The sequence below is a fragment of the Rhinolophus sinicus genome, chromosome 15 (assembly GCF_057876585.1).
Source record: "Rhinolophus sinicus isolate RSI-liver-muscle chromosome 15, RSI-T2T, whole genome shotgun sequence".
In the NCBI taxonomy this organism is placed as follows: Eukaryota; Metazoa; Chordata; class Mammalia; order Chiroptera; family Rhinolophidae; genus Rhinolophus; species Rhinolophus sinicus.
Genome location: NC_142515.1, coordinates 109,989,398 through 110,011,206, shown reverse-complemented (window position 1 = coordinate 110,011,206; position 21,809 = coordinate 109,989,398). Strand labels below are relative to the sequence as shown.

The following is a 21,809-nucleotide window of genomic DNA, read 5'->3' as shown; positions in this document are numbered from 1 at the left end:
GAGCTAAAGCAAAAAATAGAAAAATACAAGTACAGAAACAAGCTAGCAAGGAACCTTAAACAGTGTTATTAGCAGCATGAGCTACTAGGTTTTACCTCAGACTTATCCTATAACCCTGTGCCATAACCTTTGCTAGTATTAATATTTGATTTTTGTTTGGACTTATTTTTCAGGTTTCACACACATGAATTGAATATCTATAGCACTATGACTTCTACATGTTAGAACTAGAGCTAGAAATTTCAAATGGCGTTTATTGGATCGTATTGTTTGTTTAAAAGCTGTATTCTTTAGTTTTAAAGGAAAAAATGGGAGGCCACAAGTTACAATTTTGTTCTTTCTGATATCTTTAAATAGTTTTAAAGGTTGTTCATTCTTAATGGTTGAAAAATTGTCTAGAACACTTTTAAGGAAAATTATATGATTGATGTTATCGTAAATATTATGTATATATGTAGACATAATCTTGTGAAACTACCCAAGAGGCAGTATAATTTTTTTCCTAACATGATCACATAGTCTTTGAGTTTATACATAATTGGTGACATTTATTTATGAGCATTCCATTCTACTTATTAATTCCCATTCACTTAGTCAATATATGTAAAAGATGCTTGAGAGGTCAGAAAATAATGAGAATCGAGTTTGTTCTTATATACATGTATGTGTATATAAAATATTGTCAAAAGCCTAATGCATATCAATTATGAGAAATGAAATGAAAATGTCTATAAATGTATAGTCTTATAACATGTGGCATTTTGTTTGTCTTAATTGTACATGAACTATTTTTGAATGTAGGAAGAGCGAACCATGCTAGTAAAAGAGCTTTCTTCACTTCGACAACAAAGGGAACAGCTAAAGGCAGAAGTAGAAAAATACAAAGAATGTGACCCACAAGTTGTGGAAGAAATACGTAAGTTTGTATCATATCTTGAGGATTTTTAACTTTGCTAATAAAAAAAGACTTTATAGTTCTAGTCGCCTGGTACCCATTCTTCATGTATATGAGAAAATAAAGCTATTAATAGTATTAATGTTTCATTAATATTTCTGTAAGGGAATCTTCATGTTGAAGCATTAAATAGTGACAACTTTGAAATAATGCATTTCAAGAGTAAGGAAGGTAGATGGGGTAGAAAAATAAAGACATAAAGTATAAGCTTAGGAATCTGAAGAATCAGAGAAAGAGCTAAGCTGGCCCAAAGTATGTTGGTTCTAGAAAGAAGTCCGCCATTATCTTCTAGGAAGAGTGACACCAAAAATATTGCAGTTGGCAAGTTGCAGAAAATGAGTCTGTACATTGATTTGCCTTTTGCATGTATTAATGATATTTTGCCCTACTTTTAAATCAGAGTCCCTAAAGCTTCATTTTGAATAATTTTAATATATTTATGCAAAGATAGAAATGTGAATGTTTGTGGAAAGGAAAGAGTATATTATAAAAGAAACTGTATTTAATTGATTAGGAAAATATGCATAACTTTCTTCACAGTTTTCTGTTTTAGCCTGTCTTTTCATTTAGGGAACTTTACCAAGTGAAACTTTTAGAAAAACTGATATTATACTATGTGATTGAAGCCTTTGAGAGAAACTGAAAATATTTGGCACTTTTAAATTAACCTGAGAATAGTTGGATTACAATTAAGCTATCCCTGACAGTATTCTTTACAATTAAAAATCTTTAAGCAGTTCAGTTAGTGTAACCGAAAGTTAAACTTAATTTTATAGACAGGTCTCTGCGCTGCACAGCTCATGCACATGCATCACATAGCCTAGATGGTGACACGTGTTGGCCCTAGTTCAGGTGATTCCCCAGGGTGGTTTTCAAAGAGAGCTGGAGCATAGGACAACTTCAAGTGACCTACTATGTGTGAGATTGGAGTCCCAAAAGGAGTGTATATTGGGTGGGGAGGAAGGGTTTCCAGGCCAGAAAAATATCTGAAGAAACAACTATCAGATTCAATAAATATCAGAAATAAAAGGCTAATTTTTTTTTCAAATTTGATGAAAACTATAACCCACAGATTCAAGAAATTTAAATATATAAGTAGTAAATGGCAGTGATCTCTTTATCACTGAATCTAGAGAACTTCTTCAGATTTTAAACCCTACTCCCCCCAAATCCCCTTTCCCCAATGAGATTATTGTTTTTAAAATGTGCTTTTTGGTAATAAAGAATTTCATAAGATTTCGGCTATTGTGTTATTGCAGAGCAGATTATACTTGATCAAAGCATTATGAATTTCACAAGTTGCTTTTATTAGGATTTGATTCTTAATAGCATGGGTATAGCACCCAGATTACAACAATTAAGCTTATCTTTAATTCTGTCATGGTTTATTTTTAAACAGTTTTTCTGCTGATAATAGCTATAACCCTTATGTTCTTGTAGACGTGGCTATGTATTATCTCTTAACTATATCTCAATTCCTGTAGGAAATATTTATTTTTCATTATGCCAGCTGAATTATTGATATCATTAAGCAAGTATTATTAGCAAGATTAATTGCAAATATCCAAGAGGTTAGCAGTAAAAGCAATAATTTATAAAAAATAAATGTTAATTTTAACTGCTGTGACCATTACTTGAGAACAGAACAAATAAATTATAGTAAAAATTGAATTCCCACAAAAATACTTGAAAGTAAATCTTAGAAACACTTAAGAAATTTTCTTAGAAATAAATGCCAGAATGGCAGTAAAAATGGTCGAGTAAGGACTCTGAAAATTTATCCTTCCATGAGAGCTGGCAAAAATTGTCACACCTTTTCCAGAATTGTAGAAACAAACCAAAGATTTGCCTATTCAAGAAAAATGGCTGAATCTCAGCAACAATAGGTGTTTTGTGGTGTTTTAACTTGTGGTATTTTAACTTGCCCTTTAATAAACCCATACTCACCAGCCTTGAAAAATAACAGCCCTGCATTCCTGGTATCAGGGAGCAGAATGGAACTGCATCTCTTTAAAATCCTCATTCCCAAATAATTGTCATTATTTGATGTCTCTGGTGGTTCTCTGAAAGCCACCAATAGAAAGGGTTGTCTTTATTTGACCTGGCTTGGAGTATGTCCAGTGCTAACAGCCTCTCCCCTGGGGAGTATGTGGGTAAAACAATTACAGGTAAGAGTTTTAACTTCGCAGCCATCTTAGGTGATGAATAACAGTTAAGGCAAACAGTAGACTAACTGAAAAGCTTAACAGGAAAGGCTGAAAGAGATGTTCATAGATGCCTTGAAAAGCAACATGTTCCTGGAAATCTAGAAGGCTACATGCATGCATAGGCCTGTGCACACTCTCAGGAAAGACCTGAGAAGGTCCTCATCTCCCACCTCTAGCTGACCTTCATACCCATGCAAGCAGGAAATGAAGGCTAAGGCAGAGTTGTAAATTGCCTAGCTGAGTGTTGAAAATGGCCCAACACTCATTGGAATGTAATGAAGGCATGACTCAGCGGGAAATTTATTAACATTTTAATGCCTATGTTAAAAAATACAGAGCAAAAACTCTCAAATTAATAACCTAGTCTTCTACCTTAAGAAACTAGAAAAAGAAGAGCAAGCAGAAGGAAGTAAATATAATGAATAGAGAAGAAATAAGAGTAATAGAGAATTGAAAAACAAGAGAAACCAAAAGTTGATTCTTTAAGCAGATCAACAAAATTGACAAACTTTTATCTAGGCTCACCAAGAAAAAAGGAAGATTCAAATTATTAAAATTGGAAATGAAACAGGGAACATTATTATCAACCTTACAGAAAATAATGGATTATAAGGGAATGTATGAGCACTTGTATTTCAACAAATTTGATAAGCTAGATGAAATTTACAAATTCCCAGAAAGATACAAACTACCAAAATTGTCTCAAGCAGAAATAGACTATGTAAATAGATCTATGCCATGTAAAGAGATTGAATTAGAAATCAAAACATTTCTTGCAATGAAAAGCCCAGTCTACAGTGGGGTTGTAGAATTGGGAGAACTCTACCAATTTAAAGAAGAATTAATACTTGTAAAGAAAAAAAAATTAGAAAACTCATTTTTTAAAGTCAGTATTACCCTGATACCAAAACAAGACAAAGACATCATAAGAAGAGAAAACTATAGGTAAATATTGCTTACGAATATAGATGTAAGAATTTTCAACAAAATACTAGCAAATCAGATCCAGCGGTATATGAAAAGGATTATACACCCTGATCAACTGACATTTATCCCAAACATGCAAGATTGGTTCAACATACAAAAATCAGTCAAATACATTTGTAGAATAAAGGTGGAAGAACCCCACACGATGTCTCAATAGACAAAGAAGAAGTATTTGACAAAATCCAACACCCTTTCATGATAAAAACACTCAGCAAACTAGGAATAGATGTGAGCTTCCTCAATCTAATAAAATGACATCTACAAAAAAATCCACAGCTAACATCGTATTGAATGGCGAAAGGCTGTATGCTTTCCTAAAGAATGTCCACTCTCACTTCTATTCATCATTACATTGGAAGTTCAAGCCAGGGCATTTAGGCAAGAAAGAGAAATAAATGGCATCTATGTTGAAAAGGAAAAAGTAAAACTATATTTGTAGCTGACATGATCTTAGATACATAGCCCTAAACAAACTACGCCCCAAAAAATCTGTTAGCGCTAGTAAATGAGGTCAGCAGGTTGCAGGATACAAAATCAATATACAAAAATCACATGTATTTTATATACTAAAAATGAACACTCTGAAAATGAAATTAAGTAAAAATTCCATTATGATAGCAAAATCAATAAAATATCTAGGAATAAAATTAATCAAAGAAGGGCAAGACATACTTAACACTACAAAACAGTGAATGTAATTAAAGGCCTATTTAAATAGAAAGACATCCTAAAATCTCGAATTAGAAGACTTAATGTTGTTAAGGTGGAAATACTCCCCAAATTGATCTTCAGACTCAATGTAAAATCTATTGAAATTCCAACTTTTTTTTTTAAGAAGTTGATGCGTTGATCCTAAAATTCATATGAAAATGCAAGGGACCCAGAATAGCCAAAAGAATCTTGAAAAAGAACAACAAAGCTGGAAGGCTCAGATTTCCCAATTTCAAAACTTACTACCAAGCTACAGTAATCTAGATAGTGTGGTACTTGTATAAGAATAGACATCGAGGTTAATGCAATAGAATTGAGAGTCCAGAAGTCAGCCCAGTCGGTTTTCAACAAGGGTGCCATTTAATCAGGAATGAATCGCGTTTTCATCTAATGGTGCTGGGCACAACTGGTCATCCACATACAAATGAATCAACCTGGACTTCTACCTCATACCATAGTTAAAAAATTAACTCAATCAGATCAAAGACCTAAATGTAGAAGCTAAAACTATAAAACGCTTAGGGCAAAACATAGGTGTATCCTTGGATTAGGGAACAGTTTCTTGGATATGACACCGAAAGGTCAAGCCAGCAAAGAAAATAGAGATAAATTTGACTTCATCAAAATTTACCACTTTTTTTTGTATCAAAGTACATTATCAAGAAAGTGAAAGGAAAGCCCACAGAATGGGAGCAAATACTTGCAAATCCTATATCTGACAAGTCTCCAATATTCAAAATATGTATGTATATATATGTTTTAAATAATTGTTTTATTTTTCAGTTCAAGTTGACATGCAATATTATATTAGTTTCAGGTGTACCACATAGTGTTAGACATTTATGTAACTTACGATGTGATCACCCTGATAAATCTAGTACCCACCCGATACCATACTACATATTACAATACTATTGACCATATTCCTTATGCTGTACTTTATAGCCCCATGACTATTTTGTTACTACCAATTTGTACTTCTTAATCCTGTCCTCTTTTTCAGTCATCCCCACTGCCCTCCCAGCTGGCAACCGTCAAAATGTTCTCTGTATCTATGAGTTCGTTTCTGTTTTGTATGTTTATTTTGTTCTTTAGATTCTTGTGTAAGTGAAATCATATGGTATTTGTCTTTCTCTGTCTGACTTACTCCACTTAAAATAGCCAAGACACAGAGGCAACCTGGGTGTCCATCAAAATATATATATTTTTAAAATCTTGCAACTCAACAATAAAAAAAAAAACCCAATTTAAACATGGGCAAAGGACTTGAATAGACATTTTTTCTTTCCCAAGGAAAATATACAAATAGCCATTAAGCATATGAAAGGAAGTTCAACATCTTAAGTCATTAGGGAAGTACAAATCAAAACCACAATGAGATACCACTTCACACCATTGGGATGGCTAGAATAAAAAAGAATGGGAAATAGTTGTTGGTGAGGATGTGGAGAAATTGGAACTCTTAGATTGCTGGGTGGGGGTACTGTTAAAATATGCAGCCACTTTTAAAAATAATTTATTCGTTCCCAAAAATGTTATATGTAGAATTACCATTTGAGCCAGCAATTCCACTTCTAGGTGTTTACCCAAATTGAAAACATGTTCACACAAAAATTATTAAACTATTCATATTACAAACAACCCAAATATCCAAAAACTGATGAATACTTAGACAAAAATGTTGTATATCCACACAATAGAATATTATTTGGCAATAAAAAGGAATGAAGTAGTGATACATATTGCAACATGGATGAAAATTGAAAACATTCTGGTAAGTCAGAGAAGCCAGATACATATTGTATGGTTTCATTTATATGAACTGTCCAGAACAAAGAAATCTATAGGGATGGAAAGTAGGTAAGTGCTGTCTAGGGGCTGGGAGCAGGGAGAATGTGGAGTGACTGCTAATGGGTACGGGATTTCCTTTTGGATGATGAGAAGGTTCTGGAATTCTGTGGTGGTGGTTGTACAACCATGTGAATGTACTAAAACCATTGGATTGTACACTATCATATAGTGAATTCTGTGCTATATAAGTTATCTTCCAATAAATGCCATCATTATAAATAATATTTATGCCCCGTTGATCATGGCATTGTTATATGCTGTGTAGATTAACTTGAAAGACATATCAAAGCAGACATATTTAATAGCCAGGTGTATAATTAAATATAAAGTAAAAATCCTCCTACAGGGCCACTATATGACCATTGAAAATTGTTTTAAAGTCACATTTATTGTGATCTGGTATACATCCGTGCACTAAAATTCTTACCATTAAACTTAAATTATTTTATCCTCTTGGTGTTGTAAATTGTTTGAGCAATACATCTCAGTTAAATTTACACGTTGTCTTTAAAGGAGGAGCACAGTAATGATGGGCATTTAGAAAAGGGAAATTGTTCACTGGGACTTTCTGTTAATGACATAATGACAACATCTAAAATTGCCATTGGAAGTTAAGCAGGTTTGTGAGATAAAACATGTCACTGAGCTTTTTTCCATAGCCATTTTATTTGTATAACCTTTGTTCATATACGAAAAAGGATTTATAGACAGATAAAGATGGTTATGGATATGTTTTTCTTCCAGGTCAAGCAAATAAAATAGCCAAAGAAGCTGCTAACAGATGGACTGGTATGTATTACAATGGCACTGCTGAACTATAGTTAAGCTTCTTCCACACTTATTATGATGTGAAGTGCAAAAGCTCTTGTGCCTAGTTTTGTTCAAGAAAAGACATTTCTGGAAATGTATGTGTTAAGCAGGTTTTTATATATTAAATCATTTTAGTTACTTAAAATTATTTTTAAAAATCTTATTAGGAGTCATTTTGTAAAGTGTAAGATTTTTTGAAAAACCAGTGATTGCTTCCAGTTTAATTTTAGTGTAACTTTTCCTAGATAAGTCACTTGGGCTGATCACTTAAACCTTCATACAACTTAAAGAGTTTCATGGAATCCTAAAGATTTGTCTTCTGGCTAATAATAACAGCTAACATTTGTTGAGGTCTGACCATAAGCCAGGCATTGTAAAAAGTGTCTATGATGCATTCTCATTTTATCTGTACAACAATCCTGTGAGGTAGATAGGATTATTATCCCTAATTTTAGAGATGGAATTGAGGCCCCCATGAGCCCCGGGTCACACAGGTGCTAGGCAGTGGAGCAGGAATTAGAATCCAGCTTTTCTCATTCCAGAGTACAAGATCTTACCCATTACATGATACTGTCTTTTCTGTATGCCTGCCTTCCTATAAATGCCTCGTTAATCCATTTGCCAGTGGATATACCCTCTGGTCTACAGCAGAGAGATTCTAAGAAATGTGAATTAATAAGGCATTATCTATGTATCTTAAAGTTTAGAAGAAAGTTAAAAAAATAATGATTGCTGTGAATTGCATACATGTATAATTAGTATTGTTAAAACCTGTCTGAAAATTACACTGATTTTTTTCCCCAGTATTTAATTATAAAATAATGATAATTGAACTGTTCCATCCTGGTAAGAGTTTATAATGTGATCACACGTATTACTCATCCTCATTCTGTTTCTGTGGGTGAGGATGGATAAGATTACATTAACACAGAGATCAGAAAGCTTAAAGTGAATGCCTTAAGTCAAAGGTGATTAGTCACTGGAAAACAGAGATTTGAGCAAGGTTTCCCTGACTCCATGTCCCAACCTTTGTATTTCACGAAAAGTTTTAGAATCAGTTTCTCTTGTCTATTTTAGAATTAAGTAGATGGATAGAATCAATGTTATGGGCCTTTGGTTCCTATAAAATTGCAGTCTTATTTATTACAAAGTTACTTCCTAAATAATATAATACTTTAGTGATAAGAACAGAGTGGGATAAAAACACCAGACTAACATTAAAGAAAATAATGAAATTGTGTTTCCAATAAAGTATAAATAAATAATAAATACAGTGCTATCCTATGGATTTGAGAAACAACAAAATTTTGAGTGAGAAAAAAGCAAGTGGATTTTTAGGTTAAAGATAAGACAAGGGTCACAATGTAATTTCCCCCAATCGTGCTCAGCAAACAGTAGCAGCAGGCAGCCTGTGTATATATGGTGGGAGAACTTGACTTTGGAAGGAATCTAGGTTGTGCTTCTTATTTGCTCTGTGACTTACTGCACTCTGAACCTGCTCCCTCATCTGCTCAGTGTGGATAGTATACTATCTCACATTTTGGGAGGATTAAATAAGACAGTTGGTAAGCCCTTTAACACAACATTAGACAAACAAATAAACAAATACTCCCCTTTTCCCTTTCTCCTCTTAAAAAAATCCTTTCATGTTTTCCAGTTGATCATAAACTTCCAAAATTATAATTTAAAAGAATTTTGAACAACTTTCTCCCCCCATGTTATTAGCTGAGAAAAAACTTGGAACTTTTAAAATCGTGTAGGAAGGAAGATATTTTTAGAACAGCAGAAACAGCTGTAAAGAACCATATTTTCATTTGAGGTTGCAACTTGCTCCTTCCAACATGAAAGTATTATGAAAAGATAATGGAGTTGAAACAAATTATGCCTCAGAAAATCTCCCAGTCTTCAAAACAAACAAAAAGAAAACATCAGTAATTATTCTAACTGAAGCTTGTTATGTAATTATTAGTTAAGGTTTGGTTTCTTTTTACTTAAAAAAGCCCCTAAAATGTATCTAGAATTGAGAATATTTACTGTTCAGCAATTCAGTATTTCAGTTTTATAGAATGAGAGATTACCTCAGGGTATAAATATAACTAGAAATATCACAACTAAATGTTTTGGAACAGTAAATACACTTTAAATGTGATTTAACAAATTATATAACTCCTTGCTTAATAATTAAGATAGTGGACTTTGTATGGCTGTATGACAGGCATTTTGATGAGTGAGTGGACAATAGATATTGTGAGGTCCTACCATAGACTCATGCGTATGATACGCGCATCCTATTCCTCTGTGTTGTATCTTGAGTAGGCCACCATACTAATTAACAGGAATTCTGCCAGTGTTAAGGCTCTTTCTTTAAAAAACAAAAACAAAAAATTATTTTTTTATCCATTTATAAAAATTTCCACAGAATAGGAAAATTATTTGACAGGGAATGAACGAACTATCACGATTGTGGGTAACATTGTCTGGAAGGGAGACATGCAGCATCCCAAGGACTTGTTGAGTGGAGTCTTTTTGAATTGGTCCATTCAGCATTGTTGTGGAGAGGCTCTTATTTGTTATTTTATTTGTTTTTGATGAGAGAAGGTTTATAATAAAATGGTTTTCCCCTTTGTGTGAATCAGAACTCCTTCCTGCAGAGGCTACAGCCTTACTGTGGTACCTCATAATCTTCTCTCCTGATCCGGGGTTGAAGTTTATTTCTCCAAACTTCCTACTTTCAAACTTGCATCTGTTCTCTTTGTTTCCTGGAAATCTTTCGGTACTCTTAGAGTCTATTTTGAAAGCTGTACACATAATACTTGATCTTTTCTCTCTAACATACATATCACTTGGGAATTGTTTAGTAGTAAATTGATTTTTCTCTCTATTCTTGTGGCAACTTGAAGGCATAGGCTCTTCATGTTCTGCAATACCTGTAATACACTTAATACCTGTCTTAGGTAGCAGTGGGCCCTCTATAAGTGTTTGGTTATGCTTGACAAGAATGGGTGGGTTGTACAGACACTGGTAAAACTAAACAGATCATTCTGGATCACCTCATGGTAGTAGTATTTAATATTCTTGCGTAGGTCCTTATGAAAAGTAAACAGTTGTTTTAGAGTATTTTAAAAATTAAAGATTTATTTAATATCTATTGATATTCTGTCTCAATTGAAAGAAATCGAGGATATTTTTTTTAATTAAAGTTTATTTGGGTGACAATTGTTAGTAAAGTTATATAACAGGATTTTTTTTAACATTGTATTTGATGTATTAGTATTAACCTTAGAAATCAATTTCATTATTTGATACCTGGAATTAAATTTCTTAAAACAATATTTTTAAAAGTGATCAAACTCCATATGCTAATTTGCTAAGGATACCATAACCAAGTACTTCAGACTGGGTGGCTTAAACAAATGATACTTATTTTCTCACAGTTCTGGAGGCTGGAAGTTCAAAATCAAGATGTCAGCAAGTTTGGTTTCTTTTGAGACTTCTCTCTCTTTGGCTTGTAGATGCCCTCTTCTCCTGTGTCCCCACATGGTCTTTCCTATTCACGACCCTGGAGTCTCAGTGTATCCACAGTTCCCTTTCTTATAAGGACTCCAGTCAGATTGGATTGGGGCCCACTCTAATGGGTCATTTGAACTTAATCACCTCTTTAAAGATCCAGTTTCCAAATCTGGCAGTTAGGACTGCAACCTATGAATTTGGGGGAGGTGACACACTTCGGCACTTAACACTCCAAAAGAACCTATTTTAACCCTTTTACTTCATAATCACTACTAATACAGTGCTTAACATTTATAGAATACTCTGAACCAGAGCATTTGTACCATTATTTTTCTGTATTTATAATACGTGTTCGTTGTAAAGATAGTATAAGTTCATTAAAGAAAATGTGTCAAGTTAAAACAAGAAAACACACCAAAAAAAAAAAAAAAAAAGAAAGAAAGAAAACACACCGTTATTCCCGTCCACCCTGTTCCCGTGCAACCACGAAGCACGTGGGGATTAGCTGCATCCGTCACACCTGTGCGTACACACCCTCGCAGGTGATCAGACATTTAGATTGCTTTTATTTTCTATACTGGGATGAAGATCCGTCCATATATCTTTGTACACAGTTTGTTTTATTTCCTTGGGATAAATTCTTTTAAGAAGATATTTTTCAGTGGTAAAATGCATTTTAAATTCCCCCTAGAGGACACTGAAGGTACTGTTATTCCTATCTTAGTCTTTAGAAAGGAACCCTTTCCCTCCTCACCGTGTCTCCCTCACGCTGACCTGATTGTCTGGAAGCCATTACTCTGTCAGGGAGGAAAGAGGGTCTGGAGACACTGTGCTCCCTTTGGGAACAGGAGCAACTCGAATTCCTGAGGTAACAGGGTCCTGGCCTCTGCTGTGGAAATGGGCACGAGGCACCCATTAGCGTTTGCCTGTCTTTGGATTATTCTTAAGTCACATATTCTTTAGTGGCAGCTAATTTATTGAATTTTTAAATATGAGATCTGTTTATTCAAAATACACATTAAATGTTTTCTTCTTAAATTAATTGCCATTACTCTTGAAATTACAGAAAACTCCTTATTTTGATACTTCTGAAAGTAATAGAAGTAAAAGCAACAGATATAATTCTACTTGAAATGTTTTATGATTGTGTTTTGAATTCTCAAAAATATTTCTCATTTTCTTTATAGATAACGTATTTGCAATAAAATCTTGGGCCAAAAGAAAATTTGGGTTTGAAGAAAATAAAATTGATAAAAGTTTTGGAATTCCAGAAGATTTTGACTACATAGACTAAAATATTTGATGTTGGTAAAGGATCTACGTGCTTGTGAATATGTAAATTTTTTATATTATGGAACCAATTGTACTAAGTTGTCATTTACCTGTAACTGATTATCATTTTATCAATTTTAAATAAAGTAAAAGGTGTAGATGTTTTTCACTCTTTTTGATTGTTTGAAAGCAGGATATCCATATTTCTACATTGCTCATCCAAGTAGGGTAGTGCAAGTAAAGCCATCCACCTAAGTTAGGTTTATGAATAACTTTTTAGAAATCAGAGCGATCATGATTACGTTTTTCAGTTCCATTCAAATATTAAATGTTAAGAACTAAGAGTACCTTTGACGGCTCCATTATACACATACACTCGCACAGGCTGGGAAATAACCTTTAAAACCCTAATGGCTGCTTTACTATTTATCATTTTAGTAGAAAATGTGTATGATTAATTCTCAGTATACCGTATCATCTTTGCAAATTTCGCACAGAAAAAATCCAGAAAGTTGCTGTTCCTCAAATTTAGAGTTGGGTATTAATTGCTCAGACATGAAAACTGCTTTCTTTTGAATTTTTGATGCCTTTCTACTATAAAGAACAAGCATGTGGCCCTTTGTCCTGGTTTATGTCCTTTATATAGTGGTGTCAGTATAGCACACATCACCAGCAAGATTTGGGGGTTTTTTTTTCACCTGAAAAGTGGGTTAAAAATAACATGTCCTGTGTATATATCTTTTTCCAGTTCAGCTTAGGCATTTAGAGTATTTGCAGGCAGGCTAAGACAAAAAAATAAAAACTAGTGTATAATGTCCTTTTATACACATGCCGTTTTTTTTCCCACTGTCCAATTTTGATATTCTTTTCAGTAACTTGAAGGAGATACTCCATATGTCTGAAGTGACCCAAATGACATCCACGCCATTTGTTAGTGAATCTGGCCTTTGTATTGCTTGGAGTTGCTCCAGGCCTACTTAATCACTTCCTGAAGGTGGGTGGGAGCAAATTGGTCCATCCTTGTTTGTTCTTGAGGCCAGTTTATGTTGCCTTAGGGCACCAACTCTTCTCCCAGGAGAAAGTATTTGATGTAAGAGACAAAGGACAAAAAATAAAAATAACCAGTCAGAAGCCTTTCCCTAAAACATTAATTGTTAGAATTCCAAAATTTCTCAGACCTAGTTTGCTATTCATTAGAAAAGATGCTTCCTTGTTCAGAAAGAAGATATGTATGTTCAAAAAGGAAACGATTTCTTTTTTTTTTAAACTTTTATTTATTTAAGTGTGTTTTTCCAGGACCCATCATCAGTTCCAAGTCAAGTAGTTGTTTCAGTCTAGTTGTGGAGGGCACAGCACAGTGGCCCAGGAGGTATCAAACCGACAACCTTGTTGTTAAGAGCACTGCACTCAAACCAATTGAGCTAACCCGCTACCCCAGGAAACCATTTCTAATGATCCTTACAAGATTCTATCGTATAACTATTAAGGCAACTTTTTTTTTAATTGAGTCTATTTTTATGGGGTTAGCATGAGAATGATTGAAATGGCAGTCTATATATGAGCTATACAGAGGCTGCGGTACCCTCCTAAGCGAGTAGTGTTCTGGTAAATGTTTAACTAAACTGACTCTTTAAATAGGGACAGGGCATGATTTACAGTAGGATTTGTCCATGTGTGTGGTGTAAATGCTCCCAGCATAGCCCATTTCAGATTATCAATGTGATGACAATGCAGAGTGGGGAAAAGATGCTCAGGAGCACACCATTATACGAGTACATATTTTTCTACCATGCAGATACATCACATATAAATAGTCTCAAGAGCATAGGTAATGGTAAAATGTAAAATAATTAGAAAGTGATGAGTTTTTAGTTTTAGTACCATTGTTTCTAATATTATATCATCATAGTTCATGTAATTTCATCTTTATTGATAGCTGTGTTTAACAGCTGGCTCGCTCCGTTGCTTAGCAGTTCGTTGGCTTGCCTAGTCCAGTGCATCACTGTTCTTAATCTTTAAGAGTTGCTTTTGAGTTTGCTGTTTCCTGAAATTAGAAATACTGATCAAGAAGCCCAGGGGCATTGGTCCAACCAAACGCTACTTACCATATTTCCCCAAAAATAAGACCTAGCCAGACCATCCACTCTAATGTGTCTTTTGGAGCAAAAATTAATATAAGACCCGGTCTTATTTTACTGTAAGACCCGGTCTTATATATAAAACCCGGTCTTATTTTACTGTAAGACCGAGTCTTATATTAATATTTGCTCCAAAAGACGCATTAGAGCTGATGGTCCAGCTAGGTCTTATTTTCGGGGAAACACGGTAGGTAATCCTTAGTCCTGGGCTGGTTTTGTTAGTGATCTGAAGACTGTGGACAGCTTGGATAGACCTAGAATCAAATTACTAGTGATCCAGGATCAAATTTGATTCAGTAAATGTTGTAATTGATGCTTTCAGTATCTTTTCAATGAACTGTGAAGTTTAAAAGGTATTTGGAGAGCTGATACCCATCTTATCAACGTTCACATGTAGTTATTTTTAAAATCTCACTATCCTGTTTTTAGGTGATTCTAGGAAAGAGATTTTAGTCTCCTAGTAAGTTTCACCGTTGTGCAGGGTCAGATAAATCACTGAAATGTCCCTTGTGAGGTTGGGCCAGGACCAAAGCAATTCATAAGAATGAATTGGAATGACTTTTCCTCTGATGTTTGCCACATCATTAGTCTACTGGGATCATAAAGTTCTCGGCTTGTCTCAGAAATAGATGCTGTTGTCCTTAACTTTATCAAACACGATTCTCTTCAAGGGATTAGAAAAGGAAATAAGTATATCTGTCAGCCAAGAAGCAAGAACCACCCTAATAATTCTTGAGCAAAACAGTCTAAATCATAAACCTAATAATACTATCTTTTGAAAACATGATTGGAGTAAAATAGAAAACATTTTTCAGCTAATATGGCACCATTTGATAAAAGCAGTTAAAATGTGACAGATGGTGGGAAAGTAACTTAAAATTATGCATAAACTCCCTTTCAGGATATGCTTCCTGAATATATAACAGGAAGAAAACATACTGCATTATGAAATGGCCAACTGCTACTGAATTTATGTATATTGTACTTAACCAAGCTTAATTTTAAAAAAAAAAAGTTATTTGTGATAGATAGAGGTCAGGTAACATGGCTGTCTCTGGAAGTACTTGTTGAATCTGAAGGCTAATTTCTGTTTACCCAGATTGGCAAACTACCCCCTGAGAGCCAAATCCAGGGCCTGTTTTTTACAGCCCTTGAACTAAGAATGTCTTTACTTTTTTTCTAATGATGTAAAAATAGACAGGAATATTGTAACGTTGGCTGTATGTGGCCTGCAAAGCCTGAAATAGTTCTATCTGACCCTTTGTAGAAAAAGTTTGTCAACCTCCAAAAGATCAAAAACTGACAGCCTGTGGCCTGGTTCTGATCTACAAGGTGTATTTTATTTTGCCCAAACTATTTTATTTTTTATTTAAATTTGTTGCAGCATATTCATCTGTAAAATGTCACATGCAAATTGAGATTTCCAGCAGCTTTTGGAAACCAGATGATTTATCAAGCAGAAGTCCTCTTTTCACAGGGCAGCAAATCAGCTAGAGGTGAGTAGGGCTGGCTCAATGATAGGGGGTTCATTTCTTAGAGGAGTGCCAGCATATAGATTCCTTCTGTAAGTCCCACTGTTGTTCCAAGCTGACAAACTGACTTGAAATCAAACTTTATTTTCAACTTTTCAAATTCCTTAAAAAAAACCTAAAAAAAACAAAACTATTTTTTAAAATGAGATAGTATTAAATTTCTAAATTAACATAGGGAGAACTGATGGCTTGATGATGATGAAACATCCTGTTCAAGAACAAGGGATGTCTTAATTATTTTCTAGTTCTTATGTTCTTAATTGTTTTTATCTAATTGCATTGGTTAATACCAGTTATAAAACTAGTGGAGATAGAGACATCATCGATTTGTATCTGACCTTAAGAATGCCTTTAGTACTTCTGCATAAAGTAAAATGCTGGCCTTTTATAATATATAATTTATAATGGTAAGGAAGTATTCATCTAGTTGTATTTTCTCAAGTATTTGTATAAGGAATGGGTGAATTTGTCAAAGGCTTTCCCCCCGTCTATGGAGATAAGCATATGATTTCTCCTTAAATCTACTAATAAGGTGCATGATTAATATATTTTCTAATACTCAGCCATCCATACATTTCTGGCATAGACCTACTTGGTCATGGTGAATTCTTAATGTGATATAAACATCTATTTGATGACATTTTATTTAGAATTTTTGCATCAATATTCACAAGTAATGCTGGTCTATAATTTTTTCTCTGTGCTGTCTTTATAGATTTGGGTATCAATATTATACTCGCTTCTTTAAAAAAAATTGGAAGTTTTCCTTCATTTGCTCTGAAACAATTTATATAATATTGGGACTATCTGGTCTCCAAAGATACTCAACGATAATTTCAAACAAGAACAAAAACAAAAATTAGATCATTCTGTACATGTAGATCAACACTATTTTGTTTTTCATTTAAAAGTTCTAAAAGTTTGTTCAAAAAGTTTGTTTTACTTCCTATGTAGTATTTCTTCGTAAAGATGTACTAAGATTGATGTTCATTTGGTTTGTTTTCAGTTTCATGCTATTTCAGATAATATTTTCAAAGAATATTTCCAAATATATCTGTTTGCACATTTGTGGGAGTTCTGAGGATGAATTCCTTGATCACAAAAAGAGTCCTATTCAAAAAAGAACTGATCCTCTAAACAGTGTATGAGAAGTTTAAGACAGAGTTGATTTTTATAGAAAAAAAGAGGAAGCATAATGGCTTTAAGAACTTTTTAAATAGTTTTTTCCATGAACTCTAAGTAATCTTTAGTTAAAAAGATTTGTATAAGGCCGGCCCAGTGGCTCAGGCAGTTAGAACTCCATGCTCCTAACTCCGAAGGCTGCCGGTTCAATTCCCACATGGGCCAGTGGGCTCTCAACCACAAGGTTGCCAGTTCAATTCCTCAACTCCTGCAAGGGATGGTGGGCTCCGCCCCCTGCAACTAAGATTGAACAGGGCACCTTGGGCTGAGCTGCCTCCTGGATGGCTCAGTTGGTTGGAGTGCGTCCTCTCAACCACAAGGTTGCCGGTTCGACTCCCGCAAGGCATGGTGGGCTGTGCCCCCTGCAACTAGCAACAGCAACTGGACCTGGAGCTGAGCTGCGCCCTCCACAACTAAGACCGAAAGGACAACAACTTGAAGCTGAATGGCACCCTCTACAACTAGGATAGAAAGGACAACAACTTGACTTGGAGAAAAGGCCTGGAAGTACACACTGTTCCCCAATAAAGTCCTATTCCCCTTCCCCAATAAAGTCTTAAAAAAAAATACACAGGAAAAACTCAAGACGTAAGGGAATAAAATGAATAAATTGGACCTCATCAAAATTAAGACCTTGTGCTCTGTGACAGACTGTTAGAAAACTGAAAAGACAAGACATACACCAGGGCAAAATAAAAAAGATTTGTATAAAATAGACTGGGAATCTATTGTCAAAAACAGATTTTTAAAAAATACTGCCTTTTAGCTGGAATTAATGAAAAAGAAAAGTTATAATTAATATGTTCAATTTTCTTTAGGTTAAAGATTGGCTTTCAAAAGTTAAAGCCCAAATGCTTTTTGAGAAACCTCTGTAAAATACACCTTACCAATCTGGAGACTGGATCTGCTACAGAAAGGGTGAGTTATTTTGCAAGCTCGAACTTGGAAGGCATCATGTTTCTCATAACATTTTGAAAAGTAACTATGGGAACTTTTTACACATTTCAGTTGAACAGATGTGTAATTTTTTTCTGTCCAGTTGTGGTTGTTATCGTGTTTAAGTAAACGTACTTCTTGCTTACATGTGTTTTCTGTGTTATGTGAGCTCTGGGGACCCACACCTGACTGAGTTTAACTTTCTTAGCAAGTTTCCATCCAAGCAGATTTGATTTGATTCTTAGGTCAACTGGGAGGAATATTTTGTCTTTAAGTACCCTAATAAAATCAGTTTGTATCTACAGTGATTGAAGTGGCCTATTTTTGTTTGTTTTTTAACAGCTAAAAATATACTTTTATTAGCAACAATTCCCTTAATGGATCCAGAAAGATAACTTCTTTTTTGGAATGGTGTCAACATAGAACAGCTTCAGGAAATAAAGCATATCAAAATTACTTTGCATAACCATAACTGAAAATATCTAAGTTGTTTAACTTTTCTCATGTAAGAACAGAACATTTAGAATCAGTGACAGCCATATTATATTTCAATGTTAACTATGTTATAATAAGACCAATTTACGAGGAAGGTGGTAGTATTGTAACTAAATATGTTTTGAAGGGTTGGATGACTTTCTCCCTACTAGACAAAAGCTCCTTGTGAGGGCATGTTGATTTTTCATCTCTGTAAGCCCAGCACACCTCAGGTAGTATTTGACACAAAAGAATTACAACTTCATAATCTCCAGCCTCAAATAGACTCTAAGCATTGCTTATCAAAGCTTCTACTTAAACTCATAATTGGCCTTATTCCAGAAAGGCTATAAGGCAGCCGTAGCTATCAATCAGCTTTTCTTCTCAGTCCCTGTAACTATTTCATACCTTTACCACTCAGGCTTCACTACTCAACCCCACTTTCCTCAATTTTCTCTGTTATAAAATGTTTTTTGTTGTTTTACATTTGATCCCTCCAAGCATAATCTGAACTCCCTAACACCTCCACCTACAATTGTTTTCACACCCGTACGTCCTGTTTAAGCCAACCTCTCCACTATTTACCATGATCCAACTCCCTCCTGGTTGCTCCAAGGTCTTGCTTCATTTTCCTCCTCTTCCCCTCCCCCCAATATCTTCACTTTTCCTCTTTACTGCCTGATCTTTCCTAACAAATCCCTACAGTGTTTCATCAAACTATATTTACCAGATAGAATAAAATACCATTCCTTCTCCTTAATTTCTGACACCCTAGGGTTTCGCTATATTGTTTAAGTCATTCCTTGGCACATGTTATTCACATTCATTCAACGTACCTTTTTCTCCATTCATTAAATCATGAGAACATTCTTTTCAGAATCTCAAATCTGCCAGGCATTATATCAGAAAGATAAATGAGTTCTACAGTCCTTGCCTCAAAGAATTCCAACCAAGTAAATGAGGCAGCCACACAAACAGGTAATTATAAAGCTAAGAAGAAAGCCAAGGAGAGGAGTGCACGGGGTGTTACGATAACCCTGAAGAGGAGTATCCACCCCGCCAACCAAACCCACACGTTTTAGGGTTTAGAGCCATAGATAGAAAGTTGATGCTGGCTGAGTTCACCTCTGGAAATTACTGTCTCTATTTTGGATCCTAGTTCTTGATATTTGCTTAATAAATCCACACTGGGAAATATCGTTATATTTTCATAAATAAACAATTATTTTAAGTAGTAAAAAAAAAAAGTGTATATATATTTAAGTAAATTATTTGCTATTCAAAATTTCTACAGGCCATATGCTACCTTTTAATAAAGGGGGGAAATAGCATACAGTTATAATTGCTTGTATATGCACATACAAAAAACTGAAAGCGTGCACAGGAAACTTACTAACAGTGGTTACCTATGTGAGAGGAAGAGGTGTTTCCTCTGTTCCTTTTTATAACTTTTATATTTGAACTATATACATTACTTGTTCAAAAGTTAAATTATAACAAAGAAATCCTAGCGGTATCTGCACCATCTGGCCCTAACTTTTCCGATCTTAGTTTCCATTTCTCTGTAATCTTGTCTCTTGATAAACACTCATTAGCATGCTAATTTTGCTCATCTGAGTCTGTCATCAGACCTCTGCTCTATCTACACCCATTTCTTTCAGGTCCAGCGTCCTTCAACAGGTCTTCTGTGATAATGCCAGCTCGCAGCGACCTCCTGTGACCAGTTGCTCTACACAACAGGGTATGTCTGTTCAGGTGGCACCAGTCATCTGCTGCTCGGTAAAGTTACTTAAATGTTCATGTTTGGACATCTTGTTGTATCCACTAGATTTCCAGCACACACCTCCTTGCATTATCTGCACAGAAAGCACTTAATATTTCTTGAATCAGTTAATCCAGTCCATTCGTTGAGGGGGATAATTACTGCCTTAATTCAGACTCTTAAATGGAAAACAAAACAATAAGCTGTTGGAAGTGTTCCCTAAATCCCTGGAAAACAATGTGGAATAGTGGATTTGGAGTCAAACAAGCTTGGGTTCAAGTGCTGGCTCTATCTGTGTGAATATAGCCAAGTTACTTAACAGCCCTAAGCCTTCATGCCCTCTTTCTTAATGCAGATAAAACAGTTGGCCCTACAGAGGTTGATTTTTTTTTAGGAGAAATAAGTGAAATAATGTAGACACAGCAGTTAGAACTGTGCTGTTGCACAGAGCATGTGTTCAATAGAAGGCAGTTATATCAGCCTGAACAGCTAGGAAGTTCTTGGCAGAGAAAATAAAATACTCTTCAGTGCAAATACAGTGACAGTTCACTGTCACAGGTGCACCACTTTCCAGGGCCTGGACCCACCAGACCTCACTTTCACTTTGTCCTGGCTTTGCTGCTGCTGGGGGAGCCTGCTTTTCCTGCATCTCCACCTCCCCTACCCCACCATCACTTCCCAGCCAGGAGCTTCTGTATTCAGGGCATTGTCCACTCCTTCCAGGACAAGGGAAGATGAGTTCCAGGAATCCCAACTTAGATGTCAGGACACATGTCCTCATAGAAAAGCATTGTCAGACATGGTGGTTAGGGTCTTTAGTAAAATGACTTACGGTACGTGGGCTTCTTTGGCCGTATCTGGAAATCCAAACCACTATGTCTAAAATTGTTTTTATGGGAAACTATGTTCCAAGGGCCTAACAACTGACTTAGAAATGAACTACTGGAATGCAGCTTGTTCAGGGACAGTCTGTAGGTCAACATTCATAAGTCATTGTCAGTGAAAAAGGAAATGACATTTATTCGGCTCTTACTGAAACATACTGCACATACAGCTCCATAGCTGTTTCTTGAGGACACCAAGCATCTGAAGTTATTTAAAATAGCAGCCCCATAAACCTATCAGATTGAACTGATGTCCTGGGCCTGATTATATTTGAGCTACTAACTCCAGCAACTCAGATGTGCTTGTTAGGTGTCTTTTAGACATTCTTAGAATTTAAAATTTTTAAGGAAGGCAGAAGGAGGCTTTCCTTTTGCAGTGCTCCCCTTGTGGTTATGTAACTGCCGTGCTGAAGCAGCTCTCTCCCTCCCCACTCCCCTCCTCGCAGGCTTCTCTGCCCATGTATGGTAACTGTTCCACAACGCTTCTCAGTGCTGAAGTGAGCAAGTCGGACCCTTATTAGGATCCAAGCTTGAAAGTTACACAGCTCAGGGGCTAAGATTAAGAATCTCCTGTTTGTAGAATCTGGTAGATACCAAA

General features: G+C 35.2%; 1 protein-coding gene across 1 annotated transcript in view; it reads left to right on the top strand.

Annotated features, from left to right (window-relative positions):
- The window catches only part of MND1 (meiotic nuclear divisions 1), a 46,864-nt gene extending 34,403 nt beyond the window's left edge, over positions 1-12,461 (top strand). Inside the window, exons 6-8 of the mRNA XM_019722334.3 lie at positions 802-916; positions 7,456-7,500; positions 12,219-12,461. Coding sequence (XP_019577893.1) covers positions 802-916; positions 7,456-7,500; positions 12,219-12,325 — 267 coding nt within the window. The 3' untranslated portion in view covers positions 12,326-12,461. The remainder of the gene's footprint in view (positions 1-801; positions 917-7,455; positions 7,501-12,218) is intronic.
- Positions 12,462-21,809: the final 9,348 nt, after the last annotated feature.